The sequence below is a fragment of the Argopecten irradians genome, chromosome 2, assembly GCF_041381155.1.
Source record: "Argopecten irradians isolate NY chromosome 2, Ai_NY, whole genome shotgun sequence".
NCBI classification, from domain to species: domain Eukaryota; kingdom Metazoa; phylum Mollusca; class Bivalvia; order Pectinida; family Pectinidae; genus Argopecten; species Argopecten irradians.
In genome coordinates this window covers 70,269,391-70,291,345 of record NC_091135.1, presented here as the reverse complement: position 1 = coordinate 70,291,345, position 21,955 = coordinate 70,269,391, and the positions used below count along the sequence as shown (strand labels likewise).

The 21,955-nt window shown below is 37.6% G+C and overlaps 1 protein-coding gene across 1 annotated transcript; it reads left to right on the top strand.

Annotated features, from left to right (window-relative positions):
• Nucleotides 1-2,118: 2,118 nt before the first annotated feature.
• On the top strand, nucleotides 2,119-19,234 carry LOC138316347 (uncharacterized). Its single transcript, XM_069258039.1, has 6 exons — nucleotides 2,119-2,275; nucleotides 8,400-8,588; nucleotides 9,251-9,412; nucleotides 11,415-11,625; nucleotides 17,125-17,320; nucleotides 17,561-19,234. The coding sequence occupies exons 2-6, from the start codon at nucleotides 8,412-8,414 to the stop codon at nucleotides 17,751-17,753; spliced, it is 939 nt and encodes a 312-aa protein (XP_069114140.1). The 5' UTR covers nucleotides 2,119-2,275; nucleotides 8,400-8,411; the 3' UTR covers nucleotides 17,754-19,234.
• The last annotated feature ends 2,721 nt before the right edge of the window (nucleotides 19,235-21,955 follow it).

The following is a 21,955-nucleotide window of genomic DNA, read 5'->3' as shown; positions in this document are numbered from 1 at the left end:
GGGGATCGGATAACACTTTGGGAGTTTAGGCCTAGCGGCACATTGTCGTATTGTGTATGTTTTGTACACAGGGGTATCTGTGAAGTATATACTAGTATATATGTATGTGTTGGAGATGTTTTATTAGGGTTAGTTACAGATTTAAAAGGTCTCTAAAACATTTAAAGATTTTCATAAAAGTTAATATCATAGCCCGTAAAAATGTGTTTTAATGGTTAAACTTCAAGCGTTGCTCCACCGTCTTGGAAACGTTATTAGTGTTTAAAAAATTTTAATCGACGTTAACAATTTAAAGTGGTTGAACCAACGTTGGCTAAACGTCGTTCATTTACTTTATCTTCATATCAAGAGAAAAACGTCGACGTTTGTCCAACGTCGACGAAACGTAAGAAATCCGACTGCGAACTAGCCGACTAAAAATGACGTCGGACCAACGTAACTCTGCTAGCTGGGTACCCGCTGAAGCGAGAGTGAGAAAATCAGGATTTGAACAGAGCTAAGATTGCGCTTTTATCTGCATTTAGAGAAGTTTTTGGAAACTGACGTTTGGTACACGTGTTTCCGAATATATCAGCAACACAATGATATATAAATGGTTTTCGCGAACTGTCACAAAAAAACTTGACAGGTGTAAACATGCCACCACACCAAGGGAGGTACCGACGTAAATCGCCGGTCGATATACAGAGAGGAGATTTTCCTCATTTCTGAAGCATTAAACAAATATTTACTCAATTTATTTAAAGTTTTAACACTTTTACATGAAAACAATTCTATTAGTTGTAGACATTTGGATGTCAGTAATAATACTGTTTGATATGTGTCCTTCTTAAATCATAATATGCAGGACAAAGTAAAATAAAATGGACCTTGTCCTCAACATCATTTTATCACAAACTGTACATACTTTCTGACTCCTGGGAATGTTACTATAGCGCCCAGATTCTATATTAAGGCTGTGTCCTTGCATCCGGAATTTACTCAATAAATTTTTAAATCTAGGGTTAATTCGTTTAGTTAAATGATACTGAATACAAAAGGTATCGGCGATATGCTTATATAAATAACGTTTGGATGAAACATCAAAGGCACTGCGTAATTCCTGAATTAATGTACATCATAGACACGTTGAGCATACAATTGCGAATGTAGTTTGAAGATCTACATGTAATTTTATTTCTTAATGAGACCACATGGCAATAGTTTTATTCTATTATCAATAAAGCTGTAAATTAGATTGGATTTGTTTTAACAGAGATTTAAAAAGTACATAGTTCTATCTAAATCGATATGGTTTTAGTAATTAAAATTTTAGAATCGAAATTTAATTGAATTGGTAAATAACTATAAAAAATGTATTAAAATTACATTTCAAATGCCAATACAAATGTATTTTACGTTAATGAAGTTTAATTACTACGTTAATTTGCATAAAAAGTATCAAACTATATTAATATTCCTCACTTAAAAATAGTTTGAAGATGTTCGTCAAATGTAATAAATCAATATTTTGAAGACAAAAATTATATGAATGTATATTGTATCAAACATGTGCTACATAATCTATAAATTATTGCTAAATTACGAAAGCTGGCTCATAATTAAAAGTTCAAAAAACGAAAATATGGCTTATTCATTTTATTTATTTGCTTTGCTAATTTTCTGTAGATAATTATATATACATTTCATATATTTTAGAGTTAGCAATATCAATAATAAGCATGTAATTTTCAACACTTATTTTCAACAAGGATTTATAAATATCAAAATAACTTGTAAGTAGGCTACACGTGATCTACATATAATTAAGTCTTGTAAATGTTATGAGAACTTACGAGAATATGAGTATCAAATAATCAAAATTCAGTGCGCATGCACTAAGAAATTCAATGTTATGAAACCTTCACGAGTCACGCCCCTTTTTTTCAATGATATCATAGATAATTCTATTTCCGGTATGGTAATCTGAAATAACATCAGGTATACATATTGTTCATTAACTAATTCACGGTAGTAAAATATCGTATTGATATTAACGCAGCCTGGTTTCCTATTTAATTATGCTTGATAAGATCAATAACAAAATTACGGTTGCAATATTTTTGTTAGGCCTTAAGCGACAAGAGACGATCCCGATGATAAACAAGAACCTGTCACACAGAGCTGCACGTGTCTTGTAAGTTACACAACTTTATGTGTTGTCGCTGAATAAAAGTCCTTGTTCCAGAGTAAAATCATCACAAGACTAGACTGCAGTATTAGAACAGCGATATATGTGAGTAATTGTGAAATAAGCTGTGGAATTATCTCTTAATCTATTTGTATTTTGTAGATCCACCGGTCCTGTCATCTTCTGAAATTTACGAGAGGTAGAACATGTAACTTCGGTAGTGTTTAAGCATAGGTATTTAGCACACTGGTAAGTCAAAGACCCACTATAGACTAATATATCTCTCTATTCATTAGTCTATAGCAGGTCTTTGACTTACCAGCGTGCTGAATACCTATGGTTTTGTAGAAGAAATTGGCAAATACACATTCCTGTCGAGTGCCCCGACCAGGAATCGAACCCGGGTCTCCGGCGTGGAAATCTACGGCTCTACCGACTGAGCCAAAAAAGCATGCTCCGTCAGCTGAGTGACAGAGACCGTATTTAACACTGTTTACAAACCACACCGACCAGCTACTTTTACACTACTCCCCCTGTTTTTAGGTCTTTTCATTCAAACAACTTCTCAATAACCAAAAGGCCCGGGGTACTGATATTTGGCCTGTATCATGCTGGGACAAAGGGATACCAAGTTTGTTCAAATGAATGACCTTGACCTTCATTCAAGGTCACAGGGGTCAAAAAGGCTAAAATCTTTAAACGACTTCTTCTCAAGACCCAGAAGGCCCAGCTAGGTACTGATATTTGGCCTGTAGCATGCTGGGATGAAGGGCTACCAAGTTTGTTCTAATAAATGACCTTGACCTTCATTCAAGGTCACAGGGGTCAAAAAGGCTAAAAACTATAAACAACTTCTTCTCAATAACCAGTAGGCCCAGGGTACTGATATTTGGCATGTAGTATGCTGGGATGAAGGGCTACCAAGTTTGTTCAAATGAATGAATTTGATATTCATTCAAGGTCACAGGGGTCAAATAGGCTAAAATCTTTAAACAACTTCTTTTCAAGAACAGAAAGGCCCAGGATATTCATATTGGGCCTGCAGCATGCTGGGATGAAGTGCTACCAAGTTTGTTAAAATAAGTGAATCAAATAGGCTAAAATCCTTTAAACAACTTCTTGTGAATAACTAAGAGGCCTAGAGACCTGGACTGAGTTTCACTAAAGGTCGTAAGTCTACACATAGACTTAGACGTAAACGTAGACCTTACGTCCGAACTTACGTGTGCGTAAGATGTGTTTCACTAAAGGGCGTAACTCTGCACGTACGTGTAAACGTAGACGTAGGATTTTGCGTAACTTACGTCTGAAAATCAATTTGTAACATCACGTCTGATTGGCTGATGTGACTTGGTTTTAAAACTTTTTATATTCCGGCTTGTTATCTATTTGATATGTTTTATATTTCCTATGTTTTATTGTGTACAAAACTAAACATGTCATATATTTGACATGAAAAAATATTTGTATAAAAATCGATGCTTAATCCATTTTACAAATTGCCAGGAGTGAATTTGAAAATGATTTTTGTAGGACTGAATTTACATGTATGTAACATGTATTAAAAAATCGTTAATTATTATTAAAAAGAGATAGAGATTTATCGGAATTATCCTACTATTTGGTCACCATGTAACGGGATATATAATTACCTATCGACCATTTATCGGGATATCCTAATATTTGACAGGGTCGTAAGAAGCGGGGGAGCATGGGGGGCATTGCCCCTCCCCCCTTTTTGCCGAGTGAATTGTTTTAAAAATGCACATTTAAAGAAAAAAGGGTCCTCCTGCTTCATTTAGAACATTTTCCGTTGCCAGCGCGTTTCCTAAAAACGTTCAAGCACGTAATGTTCAAATTTTTAATAATGAAAATTCAATACGTGACACGAACTACGACAAAATGGATTGTAAAACTCATCTCAGCCATTCTAAATCGTAATTTTTCGGCGCTCGCAAATTCAACAAAAGGCATCGTATAACTCATGTCTGCCATTCTAAAATCTAAATTATGACAAATCAGCAAATCGTTGACTAATAATCAAAATCAACAAGACACCTGTATACCAATTGATATATTCAAAAATATAATCGATATACGTTCTTATGTGATTAAAAAGCATGGTAATTTAATCTTGCTGTTTACATGTTTTTTCAACTGACCACTAATAAATGTAATTTAGAAGCAATCTGTGATTGATATTTATTGTAAGAATTAAGCCGCGGAAGGTAATGCGTGTCTCCGATGTAATGTAATCTATAATTTTAAGACAGATTACTATAATATAAACTTCTATCAATGCTAGAATGATAAAAATAACAGATTCTTGGGTCATGTACGGTACTCATTATTAGAGAAGACTTACTTCGTTATCGTTTCAATCAGTTTCATATTCAATTCAGAAAATGTACAATGTGTATTTGTTATAACATCATGCAATGCAATAATAAACTACACATTTTCGGCTAACATTCAACAAGAGAGTTTGATTTACTTATATCTCTATGTATTCTTCGGTAGAGTAACGATACATTCCGTACATCTACATGTACATATGCACATGTACAATACTCATAACAGGCGAATTAGTTCCTAAATAGTTTTATATTAAACCTTATTTGGTCCCATTACAATATTATTGTTCTGAAAAAATATCATTTATTACAGCTGCATAGGACATGGTATTTCTATTTATTTTTTTCTATTTTGCATTTTCTAAGTGTTGGGTGAATATGCATCCGGATCAAAGATCCGTCACTTGGTTTTTCCTTTAGTTTGACGTGATTGCATCCGTAATCAACAAAGACGTCTGCTGTTGATTTTAAACCTGTTTGAACGGTCAGTTTTTTAAATGACCGGCTAAGGTATCTAAAATATCGATTTCTACCCAACCGGAAACTTATTCGATGTTCTCTCAGTCAGAAAACTAGCGCAATGTTGTTGTGAAGTGGTTTACATTTAATTCTACGTGTACTCCAATGTAGACGTAGATTTACGTGTAAAATTAATCATAACTTCACTTCACGTAAAGTTACGACCTTTAGTGAAACACGTTTTAGACGTAACTTACGTCTACGTCTACGTGTAGACTTATGACCTTTAGTGAAACTCAGTCCTGATCTTGGGCCTGTGACATGCTGGGATGAAGGGCTACCAAGTTTGTTCAAATGAATGACCTTGATCTTCATTCAAGGTCACAGGGGTCAAAAAAGGCTGAAATCTTTAAACAACTTCTTCTCACAAACCAAAAGGCCCAGGATACTCATATTGGGCATGTAGCATGCTGGGATGAAGGAATACCAAGTTTGTTCAAATGAATGACCTTTACCTTCATTCGAATTCACAGAGGTCAAATAGGCTTAAATCTTTACACGACTTCTTATCAAGAACCAAAAGTCCCAGGATACTCATATTAGGCTTGCAGCATGCTTGGATGAAGGGCTACCAAGTTTGATAAAATGAATGACCTTGACCTTCATTCAAGGTCACAGGGGTTAAATTGGCTAAAATATTTCAAACGACTTCTTTAGAATAAATAGGAGGTCTAGAAACCTGATATTGGGCCTTTGACATGACATTTCACAGGGATCAAAAAGGTTACAATCTTTAAACGACTTCTTGAGAATAACTAGGAGGCCTAGAGACCTGATATTGGCCCTGTGACATGCTGGGATGAAGGTCTACCAAGTTTGTTCAAATGAATGACCTTGACCTTCATTCAAGGTTACAGGGGTCAAATAGGCTAAAATCTTTAAACAACTTCTTTTTAATAACCAAGAGGGCTAGAGACCTGATATTATGCATGGGACATGTTGGGATGAAGGGCTACCAAGTTTGTTCAAATGAATGACCTTGAATTTCATTCAATTTCACAGGGGTCAAATAGGCTAAATCTTTAAAACACTTCTTCTTAAAAATCAAAAGGCATAGGGACCCGATATTGGGCCTGTGGCATGCTGGGATCAAAGGCTACCAAGTTTGTTCAAAAGAATGACCTTGACCTTCATTCAAGGTCACAGGGATCAAATAGGCTAAAATCTTTAAACAACTTCTTTTTAATAACCAAGAGGCAAAGAGACCTCTAATGTGCTTAGGGATGATATAAATTCTTATTTACTCTTTTTGTTAAGTATGACCAGGTTGCAGGTGAGCGATTCGGGCCCATTGGGCCCTTGTTTTATCTTGATTATAAGACCCCTTAAAACCAATATATGTACACTCTGGTACACAGATAAAAATTGATATAATTTGTAACTAATTCTCAGACCCCTGTGGTTTGTAAAATAGTTTTTTTCTACATAAAGCTCTTTCTAGATGGTGTAGATGAAATGAAAACTAATGATTTACCCTAAGATATCAGCATTGATGAGTGATTTAACAAGACCGGGTAGGGTTGGTGTGCGGGATCCTCACAAACCTGTACAAAGTATATAAATCATCTTCGTACCTTGACCACTCCATGCACCATGTACAGTATAATGTCATCAAAATTAATGCTTTGGTCACAATGATCGGTCGATATCCGGAGATAGGGGGTTATCGGAAGTGCACCGCTGGTTTTGGGCCATTTTCCGACACTGAACAACATCGGTCAAAAAATTTGTCCGACATAATTTACATTAAAAGGAGGCTGTGCGGTAATCATACGACGTGTTTCCAAAGATAATTTTTTGGGGGGGGTGGTGAGGCAGTGAATATCGACCTTACATATCTAATGCTGAATTGGCCGATTATCATATGATGTCGGAGCGATAACCGACCTATTCACTAGACATCGTACGGATATCGCCTTAGTAGATTACGGACAATGAAGGACACTTGTATCCCAGGCCCGGCCAAATGTTGGACGATGTACATGTGATTGTCGTTCGATTCCGGCCGGATATCGGGCGATGCTTAAACGATATGTGAATGATATGTGGCCGATTATGAAATTCTACGGGACACCGTAACTTCGAATTAAAACTCTTTGGGCATGTCCCCTATGCTGTCTGAGAGTCCCGTCCACCGGCCGGCCATGGCTGGTGTCCGTCCGGAGACAAAAATGGCTAAAATTCATGCCAGGAGTACATCTTAAGACTAATCGGAAGAGGATGTGACCAAAGCATAAGTACTGAACTATACCGACGTCCACTATAAATACTGCATTCCTTGTTTTCATCGTCGCATAGTTCTACAAGAAAATAGACATCATTTGCACTGATCAGAAACTTAACTTATTCTCATACAAAATTAAAGATCATCCACAGCTGCAGGTGTTTGGTTCTATAGATATTTTTTTTTCTATCTCTATCTACTCGATTTACGTATGTTTACATGCAAAGAGAAAACAATATGTATAAATCCAAACACCTGTGGTTTATCTACAGAATTCAATTATCGGCTGATGAAATCTGCCTCCTTGTCCTCTTACAATTCAGAAGGAATACTTCTAACACAATTTTCTTGCCTTTATTTTTGTCTTTAAAACAACATCCTGTGGTTTGAATTTTAAGGTTTGATTTTATTTTAAATATGTTATGACATATGCAAAATATTATCAACTTGTGAAAGAGCAAAGTTTTGGAATTTCCAGAATATCTGTGAAGAAACAATATTGCTAGATAAGATTAAAAAATGTTAAACTGTATTAAATTTATTTATAAATATTTTTGTCCGGATCCCCTGACATGTGACATATTGGAATTTCAGTCGAATAACTGCATTAACTACTGATTGAGAAAAATCAGGATTTGTTTCACTCTTATCTTTGATTGATTTGCCATTAATATATTAATTGTTATCTCCACTAACGAAGAGAAAAACAATCTCAATATTTTTTGTCTGTTTGCAGCTTTATTTATTCATTTATTTATAGTTTTGTTAGAAAGTACCTACATGTATATACTGATCACCTGATACTCACCAGTCTACCCTTCATATTATCTATTGATACTGTACAGGTAATTAAATTTATACCTAAAATGCAGGCTTAATGAAACGTTGTTTATTGAGAGTTTCCGCAAATACACGTAGTGACGTCGGCAAAAAATGTGCGTAACTTTATAACGTCATTTATTCCGACGTCATAATCGCCGCATCTGGGCCCATTTTGTCAGTCGCCGTCACATATGTGTGTCTTGGTTTCTTACAACGTAAAATAAAAATAACCAAATCATGTACATAACTAGAATTGAGTCTCTTAATATTTTTGCATTTTATCAATGAAAAAAATATTGTTTTTTTACAGGAGCCAATCAATATGGTGCTAGTGTTTGATGTTGATGAAAACAACTTGGCAATATGTGCCATAGTTACCGTTGCTATGCAGTTTAGCTTTTTCCTGATTGCCTGTACCTGTAAATTTGACAAAGTGACTGACTTTGCTGGAGGAACTAACTTTGTTGTTTTAGCCTTACTGACGTTTCTGTTAGCACAGGTAAGATTTAATGTGTCTAATGAGGAAAATAACAATTGAAATAACTATTTCATTGGTAATTTTAATATATCATTATTTTAAGGGACAAGTCATTCTATGAGCACATTAGATTAGTTGGTTTTACTTTGATATGCCAGAAAAGCCCACTGTAGTGAAATGAATGTGAAATGTTCAAACTCGCTTGTTGTCCGGCATTACACATTGTGGTCGGACGTCTTGTATGCCAAACCCGGACCCTTGCTAGTGTAGTAAAGACATTTTTTTATCGAGAACTACTCAAATTGCTCTTACAGTAGGTGCATGTTCTTGTCTAAATATAATTTCACCAACTCCTCAGTGGTCATGTATTGTATTTGATTGACGTACATGACTTTGGCTCGGGTATGGGTACAGCATACATGTTATATCTGCTTAATCGTATTGATCAATGTTTTGGAATTTCAACCGTAGCAATCAAATTACTTCCCAATGTCGTGCAATTTGTCATTATTTCTTGTTATAGGTTCATAAGGAATGTAGAACAATACATTTTTGTGATATTTTGCTATGTGGTTATATGTAACAGAATTAGCCTCATTGAATTGTCCCTTTAATGTATCTTTCTTGTAAAGATCTAATTGATAAAAAGTAAGTGAACAATAGTTTTGCCATTTTTCTTTCAGACCTATAACTGGAGACAGATTTGTGTGACTGTGTTTGTATGTATCTGGGGCATCCGACTGTCAGGCTACCTGCTGTATAGAATCATCAAGATAGGCGAGGACAAACGATTTGATGACAAGCGAGAAAACTGTGCCGCGTTTGCTGGATTTTGGACATTTCAGGTACACACTGTACACCAATACGCACAGTTCTAAAGATGCTCCATCGCTGACAAATGGTATTATTTCTGTATCAAATACAGGAGCAGACGATTTAGTATTTCTCTTCGGTCACAAAAGTTACTTACTTTACACCATTACCGCCATTTAAAAGTTTCAGCTTCTAATAATAATCTTACTTCAAGATAAAAAAATTGAAAATATTTAACTGCATCCTGAAAAAAAATCAGTGGCACTACGTCATATATGGAATGAAAAAGTGATTGCTCATGCATCAAAAGCAAAAAACATTATTTTATAATTTTTAATACAATGCGACTAGCGTTTGTATTAATGCTATCCGGTTGACTATTGATGTGTAGGACTGAGTAGGACTTGCCCTACAATGACATCTAGTGGTGACCTCTTGAACCATTTCATTCATAAACTTCCATTCATAAATTCCCTATTCATTGAATAATATTCCTTTGGACCAATCAGTAGTCATGGGAAGACTGCCTTCTGATTGGTAGAATACACAGAGTGTTATATAATACACAGCCCATCTAGGTCAACTGTTGCCTGCTGGTGACTCCTCTGTCCAACTTACATAATCTCTGCTAATGATAATTCAAATTGGACTTACTATCAAAGGCTTATAGACATAAGAGTTTTAAAGTAAACTAATCATATGTCCTTCTTGTGTACTTTAAAATAATGTTTTTAAATGAATGCTAAACACAGATCTGAGGTAAAGGCAAAATAACTTATAAGGCTGCCCTCATATGTGCATAATTTTACCAAAATAAGTGTATGTGCAACATAAGAAACAAGAGTATATAAGGATAAAAACTCATTTTAATGAAGACTTGTTTTCTTTGTAATTTTCATGTAGGAACTTTAATCAAGAAATATGTCAAACAAAAACATATGTATTTTCTGTGATCAGTTGAATGTTCTTGAAATAATTGATATTAAAGTCTTTATAATATGGTTTATATATTTTGATTTTGGAAATTCATTTGATTTCATTCTGTTTTTCTGTTTCTGCTGCGTTGTATTTGCAGTACTTTGAGTACTTTGATTTTATATTTTAGCTCACCTGGCCCGAAGGGCCGGTGGGCTTATGCCATGGCGCGGCGTCCGTCGTCCGTCCCTCGTCCGTCCGTCAACATTTCCTTTAAATCTCTGCTAGTCATAGAGTTCTGCATGGATTGTAACCAAATTTGGCCACAAACATCCTTAGGGGAAGGGGAACAGAACTTGTATAAATTTTGGCTCTGACCCCCCAGGGGAAGGAGGGGCGGGGCCCAATAGGGGAAATAGAGGTTAATCCTATAAATCGCTACTTGTCCTAGAGTTCTGCATGGATGGTAATCAAATTTGGCCAGAAACATCCTTGGGGGAGGGGAACAGAACTTGTATAAAGTTTGGCTCTGACCCCCTGGGGGCAGGAGGAGCGGGGCCCAATAGGGGAAATAGAGGTAAATCCTATAAATCGCTACTTGTCCTAGAGTTCTGCATGGATTGTGACCAAATTTGGCCACAAACATCCTTGGGGGAAGGGGAACAGAACTTCTATAAATGTTGGCTCTGACCCCCCGGGGGCAGGAGGGTAGGAGCCCAATAGGGGAAATAGAGGTAAATCCTATAAATCGCTACTTGTCCTAGAGTTCTGCATGGATTGTGACCAAATTTGGCCACAAACATCCATAGGGGAAGGGGAACAGAACTTCTATAAATGTTGGCTCTGATCCCCCGGGGGCAGGATGGGTAGGGCCCAGTAGGTGAATTAGAGGTAAATATTCGAATTCCTTCAGAAAAGAAACAATGAACCTGTATTTAGAACATTACTTGGCATTACAAACCAAGTGAGCGATACAGGCCCTCTGGGCCTCTTGTTTCTGTATCAGTCTGTGTATTTAAACTTTATAGTATAAAGTTTGATTGATAGAATATCTTTTTCTGTATTAGTCTGTGAAATAGAGAAATTTAAAATCTTTTACATAGAATGTATATTTTTCAGGCATTCTGGGTATTCACTGTCAGTCTGCCGGTCATCTTTATAAATGCCCCGTCCAGTGCGGTCAAGTTGGACCCTGATGACCACTGGACACCTCAGGACATTGTTGGTGCACTGTTTTTTGTCGTTGGATTATTATCAGAAACAATTGCTGACTTTGAGAAATTTAACTTCAGAAACAATCCAGAAAACAAAGGGAAATGGTGTGATGTTGGTAAGGACAATGTTACAGTATCCAACACTAACCTGTCCATTAGGATACAGCCCAGTGTCTTACCACACCAATGTAGTCCTAACCACACAAATGTAGTCCTAACCACACAAATGTAGTCCATCAATATACCCAGTGTCTTACCACACCAATGTAGTGTCTAACCACACAAATGTAGTCCTAACCACACAAATGTAGTCCTAACCACACAAATGTAGTCCTAACCACACAAATGTAGTCCTAACCACACAAATGTAGTCCTAACCACACAAATGTAGTCCATCAATATACAGCCCAGTGTCTAACCACACCAATGTAATCCTACAAATTAACCACACCCAATGTAGTCTAACCACACAAATGTGTCCAACATTGTCCAACTAACACAAATGTAGTCCTAACCACACAAATGTGTCCATCAATATACACCAATGTAGTCCTAACCACACACAAATGTAGTCCTAACCACACAAATGTAGTCCTAACCACACAAATGTAGTCCTAACCACACAAATGTAGTCCATCAATAACAGCCCAGTGTCTTACCACACAAATGTAGTCCTAACCACACAAATGTAGTCCATCAATATACAGCCCAGTGTCTAACCACACAAATGTAGTCCTAACCACACAAATGTAGTCCTAACCACACAAATGTAGTCCTAACCACACACAAATGTAGTCCTAACCACACAAATGTAGTCCTAACCACACAAATGTGGTCCTAACCACACAAATGTAGTCCTAACCACACAAATGTAGTCCATCAATATACAGCCCAGTGTCTAACCACACAAATGTAGTCCTAACCACACAAATGTAGTCCATCAATATACAGCCTAGCCACACAAATGTGTCCTAACCACACAAATGTAGTCCTAACCACACAAATGTAGTCCTAACCACACAAATGTGTCCTAACCACACAAATGTAGTCCTAACCACACAAATGTAGTCCATCAATATACAGCCCATGTGTCTAACCACACCAATGTAGTCCTAACCACACAAATGTAGTCCATCAATATACAGCCCAGTGTCTAACCACACTAATGTAGTCCATCAATATACAGCCCAGTGTCCTAACCACACAAATGTAGTCCTAACCACACAAATGTAGTGTCTAACCACACCACAATGTAGTCCATCAATCACCACACAAATGTAGTCCATCAACCACACACAATGTAGTCAATATACAGCCCAGTGTCTAACCACACAAATGTAGTCCATCAATATACAGCCCAGTGTCTAACCACACAAATGTAGTCCATCAATATACAGCCCAGTGTCTAACCACACAAATGTAGTCATCAATATACAGCCCAGTGTCCTAACACACAAATGTAGTCCATCAATATACAGCCCAGTGTCTAACCACACAAATGTAGTCCATCAATATACAGCCCAGTGTCTAACCACACAAATGTAGTCCATCAATATACAGCCCTGTGTCTAACCACACAAATGTAGTCCATCAATATACAGCCCTGTGTCTAACCACACATGTTCCTAATGTAGTCCATCAATATACAGCCCAGTGTCTAACCACACTAATGTAGTCCATCAATATACAGCCCAGTGTCTAACCACACTAATGTAGTCCTAACCACACACATTAATGTCTAACCACAAATGTCCATCAATATACAGCCCAGTGTCTAACCACACAAATGTAGTCCTAACCACACAAATGTAGTCCATCAATATACAGCCCAGTGTCTAACCACACCAATGTAGTCCTAACCACACAAATGTAGTCCATCAATATACAGCCCAGTGTCTAACCACACAAATGTAGTCCTAACCACACAAATGTAGTCCTTCAATATACAGCCCAGTGTCTAACCACACAATGTAGTCCTAACCACACAAATGTAGTCCAATATACAGCCCAGTGTCTAACCACACAATGTAGTCCTAACCACACAAATGTAGTCCATAAATATACAGCCCAGTGTCTAACCACACAAATGTGGTCCTAACCACACAAATGTAGTCCTAACCACACAAATGTAGGTCCATCAATATACACCACAGTGTCCTAACACACAAATGTAGTCCTAACCACACAAATGTAGGCCATCAATATACAGCCCAGTGTCTAACCACACAAATGTGGTCCTAACCACACAAATGTAGTCCTAACCACACAAATGTGTCCTAACCACACCAATGTAGTCCTCAACCACACAAATGTAGTCCTAACCACACAAATGTAGGCCATCAATATACAGCCCAGTGTCTAACCACACAATGTGGTCTACACCACCAAAATGTAGTCCTAACCACACAAATGTAGTCCTAACCACACAAATGTAGTCCATCAATATACAGCCCAGTGTCTAACCACACAAATGTAGTCCATCAATATACAGCCCAGTGTCTAACCACACAAATGTAGTCCATCAATATACAGCCCAGTGTCTAACCACACACAATGTGGTCCTAACCACACAAATGTAGTCCTAACCACACAAATGTGTCCTAACCACACAAATGTAGGCCATCAATATTCAGCCCAGTGTCTAACCACACAAATGTAGTCCTAACCACACAAATGTAGTCCCACACAAATATACAACCCAGTGTCCTAACCACACAAATGTAGTCCTAACCACACAAATGTAGTCCTAACCACACAAATGTAGGCCATCAATATACAGCCCAGTGTCTAACCACACAAATGTAGTCCTAACCACACAAATGTAGTCTAACCACACAAATGTAGTCCATCAATATACAGCCCAGTGTCTAACCACACCAATGTAGTCCATCAATATACAGCCCAGTGTCTAACCACACAAATGTAGTCCATCAATATACAGCCCATGTGTCTAACCACACAATGTAGCCATCAATATACAGCCAGTGTCTTAACCACACAATGTGTCCTAACCACACAAATGTAGTCCATCAATATACAGCCCAGTGTCTAACCACACAAATGTAGGCCATCAATATACAGCCCAGTGTCTAACCACACAAATGTGGTCCTAACCACACAAATGTAGGTAGTCCATCAATATACAGCCTGTGTCTAACCACACAAATGTGGTCCTAACCACACAAATGTAGTCCATCAATATACAGCCCAGTGTCTAACCACACCAATGTAGTCCTAACCACACAAATGTAGGCCCAGTGTTATACAGCACAAATGTGTCCTAACCACACAAATGTAGGCCATCAATATTCAGCCCAGTGTCTAACCACACAAATGTGGTCCTAACCACACAAATGTAGGCCATCAATATACAGCACAATGTGTCTAACCACACAAATGTAGGCCATCAATATTCAGCTCAGTGTCCTAACCACACAAATGTAGGCCATCAATATACAGCCCAAGTGTCTAACCACACAAATGTAGTCCTAACCACACAAATGTAGGCCATCAATATACAGCAAAGTGTCTAACCACACAAATGTGGTCCTAACCACACAAATGTAGTCTTAACCACACAAATGTAGTCCATCAGTATACAGCCGGTGTCTAACCACACAAATGTAGTCCTAACCACACAAATGTAGTCCTTACCACACAAATGTAGGCCATCAATATACAGCACAGTGTCTAACCACACAAATGTGGTCCTAACCACACAAATGTGGTCCTAACCACACAAATGTAGTCCTCACCACACAAATGTAGGCCATCAATATACAGCCCAGTGTCTAACCACACAAATGTAGTTCTAACCACACAAATGTAGGCCATCAATATACAGCCCAGTGTCTCCCCACACAAATGTAGTCCTAACCACACAAATGTAGTCCATCAATATACAGTCCAGTGTCTCCCCACTCAAATGTAGTCCTAACCACACAAATACAGTCCATCAATATACAGCCCAGTGTCTCCCCACACAAATGTAGTCCTAACCACACAAATGTAGGCAATCAATATACAGCCCAGTGTCTCCCAACACAAATGTAGTCCTAACCACACAAATGTAGGCAATCAATATACAGCCCAGTGTCTAACCACACAAATGTGGTCCTAACCACACAAATGTAGGCAATCAATATACAGCCCAGTGTCTAACCACACAAATGTAGTCCTAACCACAAATGTAGTCCTAACCACACAAATGTGGTCCATCAATATACAGCCCGGTGTCTAACCACACAAATGTAGTCCTAACCACACAAATGTAGTCCTAACCACACAAATGTAGTCCTAACCACACAAATGTAGGCCATCAATATACAGCCAAGTGTCTAACCACACAAATGTAGGCCATCAATATTCAGCCCAGTGTCTAACCACACAAATGTGGTTCTAACCACACAAATGTGGTCCTAACCACATAAATGTGGTCCTAACCACACAAATGTGGTCCTAAACACACAAATGTAGTCCTTACCACACACATGTAGGCCATCAATATACAGCCCAGTGTCTAACCACACAAATGTAGTCCTAACCACACAAATGTAGTCCTAACCATACAAATGTAGTCCTAACCACACAAATGTAGTCCTAACCACACAAATGTAGGCAATCAATATACAGCAAAGTGTCTAACCACACAAATGTGGTCCTAACCACACAAATGTAGTCCTAACCACACAAATGTAGGCCATCAATATTCAGCCCAGTGTCTAACCACACAAATGTGGTCCTAACCACACAAATGTAGTCCTAACCACACAAATGTAGTCCTAACCACACAAATGTGGTCCTAACCACACAAATGTAGTCCTAACCACACAAATGTAGTCCTAACCACACAAATGTAGGCCATCAATATACAGCAAAGTGTCTAACCACACAAATGTGGTCCTAACCACACAAATGTAGTCCTAACCACACAAATGTAGTCCATCAGTATACAGCCGGTGTCTAACCACACAAATGTAGTCCTAACCACACAAATGTAGTCCTAACCACACAAATGTAGGCCATCAATATACAGCCCAGTGTCTAACCACACAAATGTGGTCCTAACCACACAAATGTAGTCATTACCACACAAATGTAGTCCTAACCACACAAATGTAGTCCTAACCACACAAATGTAGTCCTAACCACACAAATGTAGTCCTAACCACACAAATGTGGTCCTAACCACACAAATGTAGGCAATCAATATACCCAGTGTCTTCTATCCTACATCTACAGGACATACTCAGTTCGATTATAAATAGATTGAGTGATTTGTCAATAAAACCTTGTAGAGTGATTTGTCAATAAAACCTTGTAGAGTGATTTGTCAATAAAACCTTGTAGAGTGATGAGTGATTTGTCAATAAAACCTTGTAGAGTGATTTGTCAATAAAACCTTGTAGACATTTTGTTTGTGAGCAACTGTATGATGAGGTGACTACATGTTCGGTCAAAACAATGCTTTGGTATATAGTATCAAATGAGTTGTAGTATTTCATCAATGTATTGATTTTAACTGTTTACCTGATACATCAAACTAAGGAGAGGTAAATGTTTACTGGGAAACAAATCTTCAGGGGAGATAACTATTTATACCTTTATGTTTGTAGGTCTGTGGGGTGTGAGTCGCCACCCTAACTACTTCGGGGAGATAACTCTCTGGTTGGGTATATTTATCATGAGTACCAGTATACTGTGGGATGGCCAATGGTCAGCTGTCCTTAGTCCGGTCTTCACCATGTCCATCCTACTGTTCCTTAGTGGTATACCTTTACTGGAGAAAAAGGCAGACGAACGATTCAGAAAGTAAGTGTTATTGGTACCCTGATATGTTCCAACAGTAGATCTTTTTATTGGATTAAAATACCAAAAGTATTAGATAAACGGCAAGAATATATACATGGAGGTAATAATTTAGTTAATATTTTGTGTTGTTGCAAGGAGGGTAGATTATATATAAATTACAGGGTAACAAAATCAATTTTTCAACTGATCATATTATTTTTCAGTTGATTAAATGACAAATTCATGACTTTCTTTTTGCAGGAATGAAGCATATTTGATCTTTAAGAAGCGAACAAGTCCTTTAATTCCTCTGCCCGGTGGGTGCTATGGAGCCCTGCCCACGGCTATCAAATGCTTGTGCTGCTGTGAGTTTCCATTGTATGACCATATAGATGATGAGTCTGAGAAGATAGTGATCAAATCAGAAATACCGGAGAGTGATAACAAGGCGTGATGGAGTAGATGTACTAACAAATGTGTGCCATATATATGATGTATGAACCATAAATAGAGCTACAGGTTATATTTACAGCTGGGTGATCTAGGTGTAAGAAGGTAGAGTAACAGCCTCTTCATAAACGTTACCATTAGAGACATATGACAGATGTGCTTAATGAATATTTACCGTATGTATGATGAAAATGTATGTACAACTGTACTGTAATTAGAGTATTCAGACCACTGAATGTTTGACCAATATAATACACTTTCCTTGTCACACTCAGAAATACCCCTGTAATTACGTGGGAAGAAGCCACCAGCTACTAAACTGAGTCCCTGTTTCCAACATAAATGCTCATGCTTAAAGCAGATCCAGCCAAACTTGTATACTTTCTGTGATACACGAACAAACGTTTTATACATACACATGTACGATAGTCTTATTACAGGGACCAACTGTCTTATCAAAACACATCATTTATAAAACCTTCTCTGTTATAACTACCTCTTTTATCTCCCCTATTAACTTTACCGGGAAGCTTGTGTATTAAAATGAATAATTGACATAGTTACATTCACATGTAGATGTTTACTAAGAAGAGCGTAACCTGTATGGTAGCGGTTACATTAGTTCTTGTTCTTTACACAAAATGTTGCGTCATATAAATAAAATTGAAAATGTCAAATTTACAAGGTTTCAGTTAGAAAGTAAGTGGCAACATCTTATCAAACAAAAAGATCAATTTTACATTTTTCATTGATAAGTGAGAGAAAACAACATTGTATGTCCCTGTGAGATCTAATTAATTTATATGGCTGGGATACAGTGCTTACACTAAAACTCTATTTTGTAGATAGTAGATTTGTTTATAATGTTATGTATTACTTAGTTACATTGTAAATATCCTATTGTTAAGATACAAAAATGTTTACACATACATGTACAGTTGAATTTTGTTATCTGAAACTTTCTTCTTAAAAGATCCCTTTTGATTTGACAGTTTTTAGGTGAGGCATATTAACCTAAATGAATAGGGAGTAAATGATCAGAATTTGTGTGGTTCTACTGTTATCCATTATCTACCTCATAAATAGCCAGAAATTATATATTCCATTCGTCGGCCGGAGATTTACCATTAATGAATGCTAAACTGCTATCATGAAATCTTGCCTTTTTCATATACAAAAATGTAAAAACATTATTAAAGTTGCTTCTCTCTGTTTCACCTCATTATTAGTTACAACAACCCGATAGATCAGAATTATTATACAACAAAGGAAAGTAACTCTGATATATCACAATTATTGCTACAAATATCCATCATCATTGACTCCACAGAGCATGTTGTCCATGGTCTAGTATATATGTACACATGATGTTGTCCATGGTCTAGTATATATGTACACATGATGTTGTCCATGGTCTAGTATGTACACATGATGTTGACCATGGTCTAGTATGTACACATGATGTTGACCATGGTCTAGTATGTACACATGATGTTGTCCATGGTCTAGTATGTACACATGATGTTGTCCATGGTCTAGTATGTACACATGATGTTGTCCATGGTCTAGTATGTACACATGATGTTGTCCATGGTCTAGTGGTCTAGTAGTATGTACACATGATGTTGTCCATGGTCTAGTATGTACACATGATGTTGTCCATGGTCTAGTATGTACACATGATGTTGTCCATGGTCTAGTATGTACACATGATGTTGGCCATGGTCTAGTATATATGTACACATGATGTTGTCCATGGTCTAGTATGTACACATGATGTTGTCCATGGTCTAGTATGTACACATGATGTTGTCCATGGTCTAGTATGTACACATGATGTTGTCCATGGTCTAGTATGTACACATGATGTTGTCCATGGTCTAGTATGTACACATGATGTTGTCCATGGTCTAGTATGTACACATGATGTTGTCCATGGTCTAGTATGTACACATGATGTTGTCCATGGTCTAGTATGTACACATGATGTTGTCCATGGTCTAGTATGTACAATGTACACATGATGTTGTACCATGGTCTAGTATGTACACATGATGTTGTCCATGGTCTAGTATGTCTACACATGGTCTAGTATGTACACATGATGTTGTCCATGGTCTAGTATGTACACATGATGTGCCTGGTCTAGTATGTACATGATGTTGCCATGGTCTAGTATGTACACATGATGTTGCCATGGTCTAGTATGTACACATGATGTTGACCATGGTCTAGTATGTACACATGATGTTGGCCATGGTCTAGTTTGTACACATGATGTTGACCATGGTCTAGTATGTACACATGATGTTGACCATGGTCTAGTATGTACACATGATGTTGCCATGGTCTAGTATGTACACATGATGTTGACCATGGTCTAGTATGTACACATGATGTTGATGTTAGTATGTACACATGATGTTGTCCATGGTCTAGTATGTACACATGATGTTGTCCATGGTCTAGTATGTACACATGATGTTGTCCATGGTCTAGTATGTACACATGATGTTGTCCATGGTCTAGTATGTACACATGATGTTGTCCATGGTCTAGTATGTACACATGATGTTGTCCATGGTCTAGTATGTACACATGATGTTGTCCATGGTCTATGGTCTAGTATGTACACATGATGTTGTCCATGGTCTAGTATGTACACATGATGTTGTCCATGGTCTAGTATGTACACATGATGTTGTCCATGGTCTAGTATGTACACATGATGTTGTCCATGGTCTAGTATGTACACATGATGTTGTCCATGGTCTAGTATGTACACATGATGTTGTCCATGGTCTAGTATGTACACATGATGTTGTCCATGGTCTAGTATGTACACATGATGTTGTCCATGGTCTAGTATGTACACATGATGTTGTCCATGGTCTAGTATATATGTACACATGATGTTGTCCATGGTCTAGTATGTACACATGATGTTGTCCATGGTCTAGTATATATGTACACATGATGTTGTCCATGGTCTAGTATGTACACATGATGTTGTCCATGGTCTAGTATGTACACATGATGTTGTCCATGGTCTAGTATGTACACATGATGTTGTCCATGGTCTAGTATGTACACATGATGTTGTCCATGGTCTAGTATGTACACATGATGTTGTCCATGGTCTAGTATGTACACATGATGTTGTCCATGGTCTAGTATGTACACATGATGTTGTCCATGGTCTAGTATGTACACATGATGTTGTCCATGGTCTAGTATGTACACATGATGTTGTCCATGGTCTAGTATGTACACATGATGTTGTCCATGGTCTAGTATGTACACATGGTGTTGTCCATGGTCTAGTATATATGTACACATGATGTTGTCCATGGTCTAGTATGTACACATGATGTTGTCCATGGTCTAGTATGTACACATGATGTTGTCCATGGTCTAGTATGTACACATGATGTTGTCCATGGTCTAGTATGTACACATGATGTTGTCCATGGTCTAGTATGTACACATGATGTTGTCCATGGTCTAGTATGTACACATGATGTTGCCATGGTCTAGTATGTACACATGATGTTGTCTGTGTTCCATGGTCTAGTATGTACACATGATGTTGTCCATGGTCTAGTATGTACACATGATGTTGTCCATGGTCTAGTATGTACACATGATGTTGTCCATGGTCTAGTATGTACACATGATGTTGTCCATGGTCTAGTATGTACACATGATGTTGTCCATGGTCTAGTATGTACACATGATGTTGTCCATGGTCTAGTATGTACACATGATGTTGTCCATGGTCTAGTATGTACACATGATGTTGTCCATGGTCTAGTATGTACACATGATGTTGTCCATGGTCTAGTATGTACACATGATGTTGTCCATGGTCTAGTATGTACACATGATGTTGACCATGGTCTAGTATGTACACATGATGTTGTCCATGGTCTAGTATGTACACATGATGTTGACCATGGTCTAGTATGTACACATGATGTTGTCCATGGTCTAGTATGTACACATGATGTTGTCCATGGTCTAGTATGTACACATGATGTTGTCCATGGTCTAGTATGTACACATGATGTTGTCCATGGTCTAGTATGTACACATGATGTTGTCCATGGTCTAGTATGTACACATGATGTTAGTGTCATGATGTTTCATGGTCTAGTATGTACACATGATGTTGTCCATGGTCTAGTATGTACACATGATGTTGTC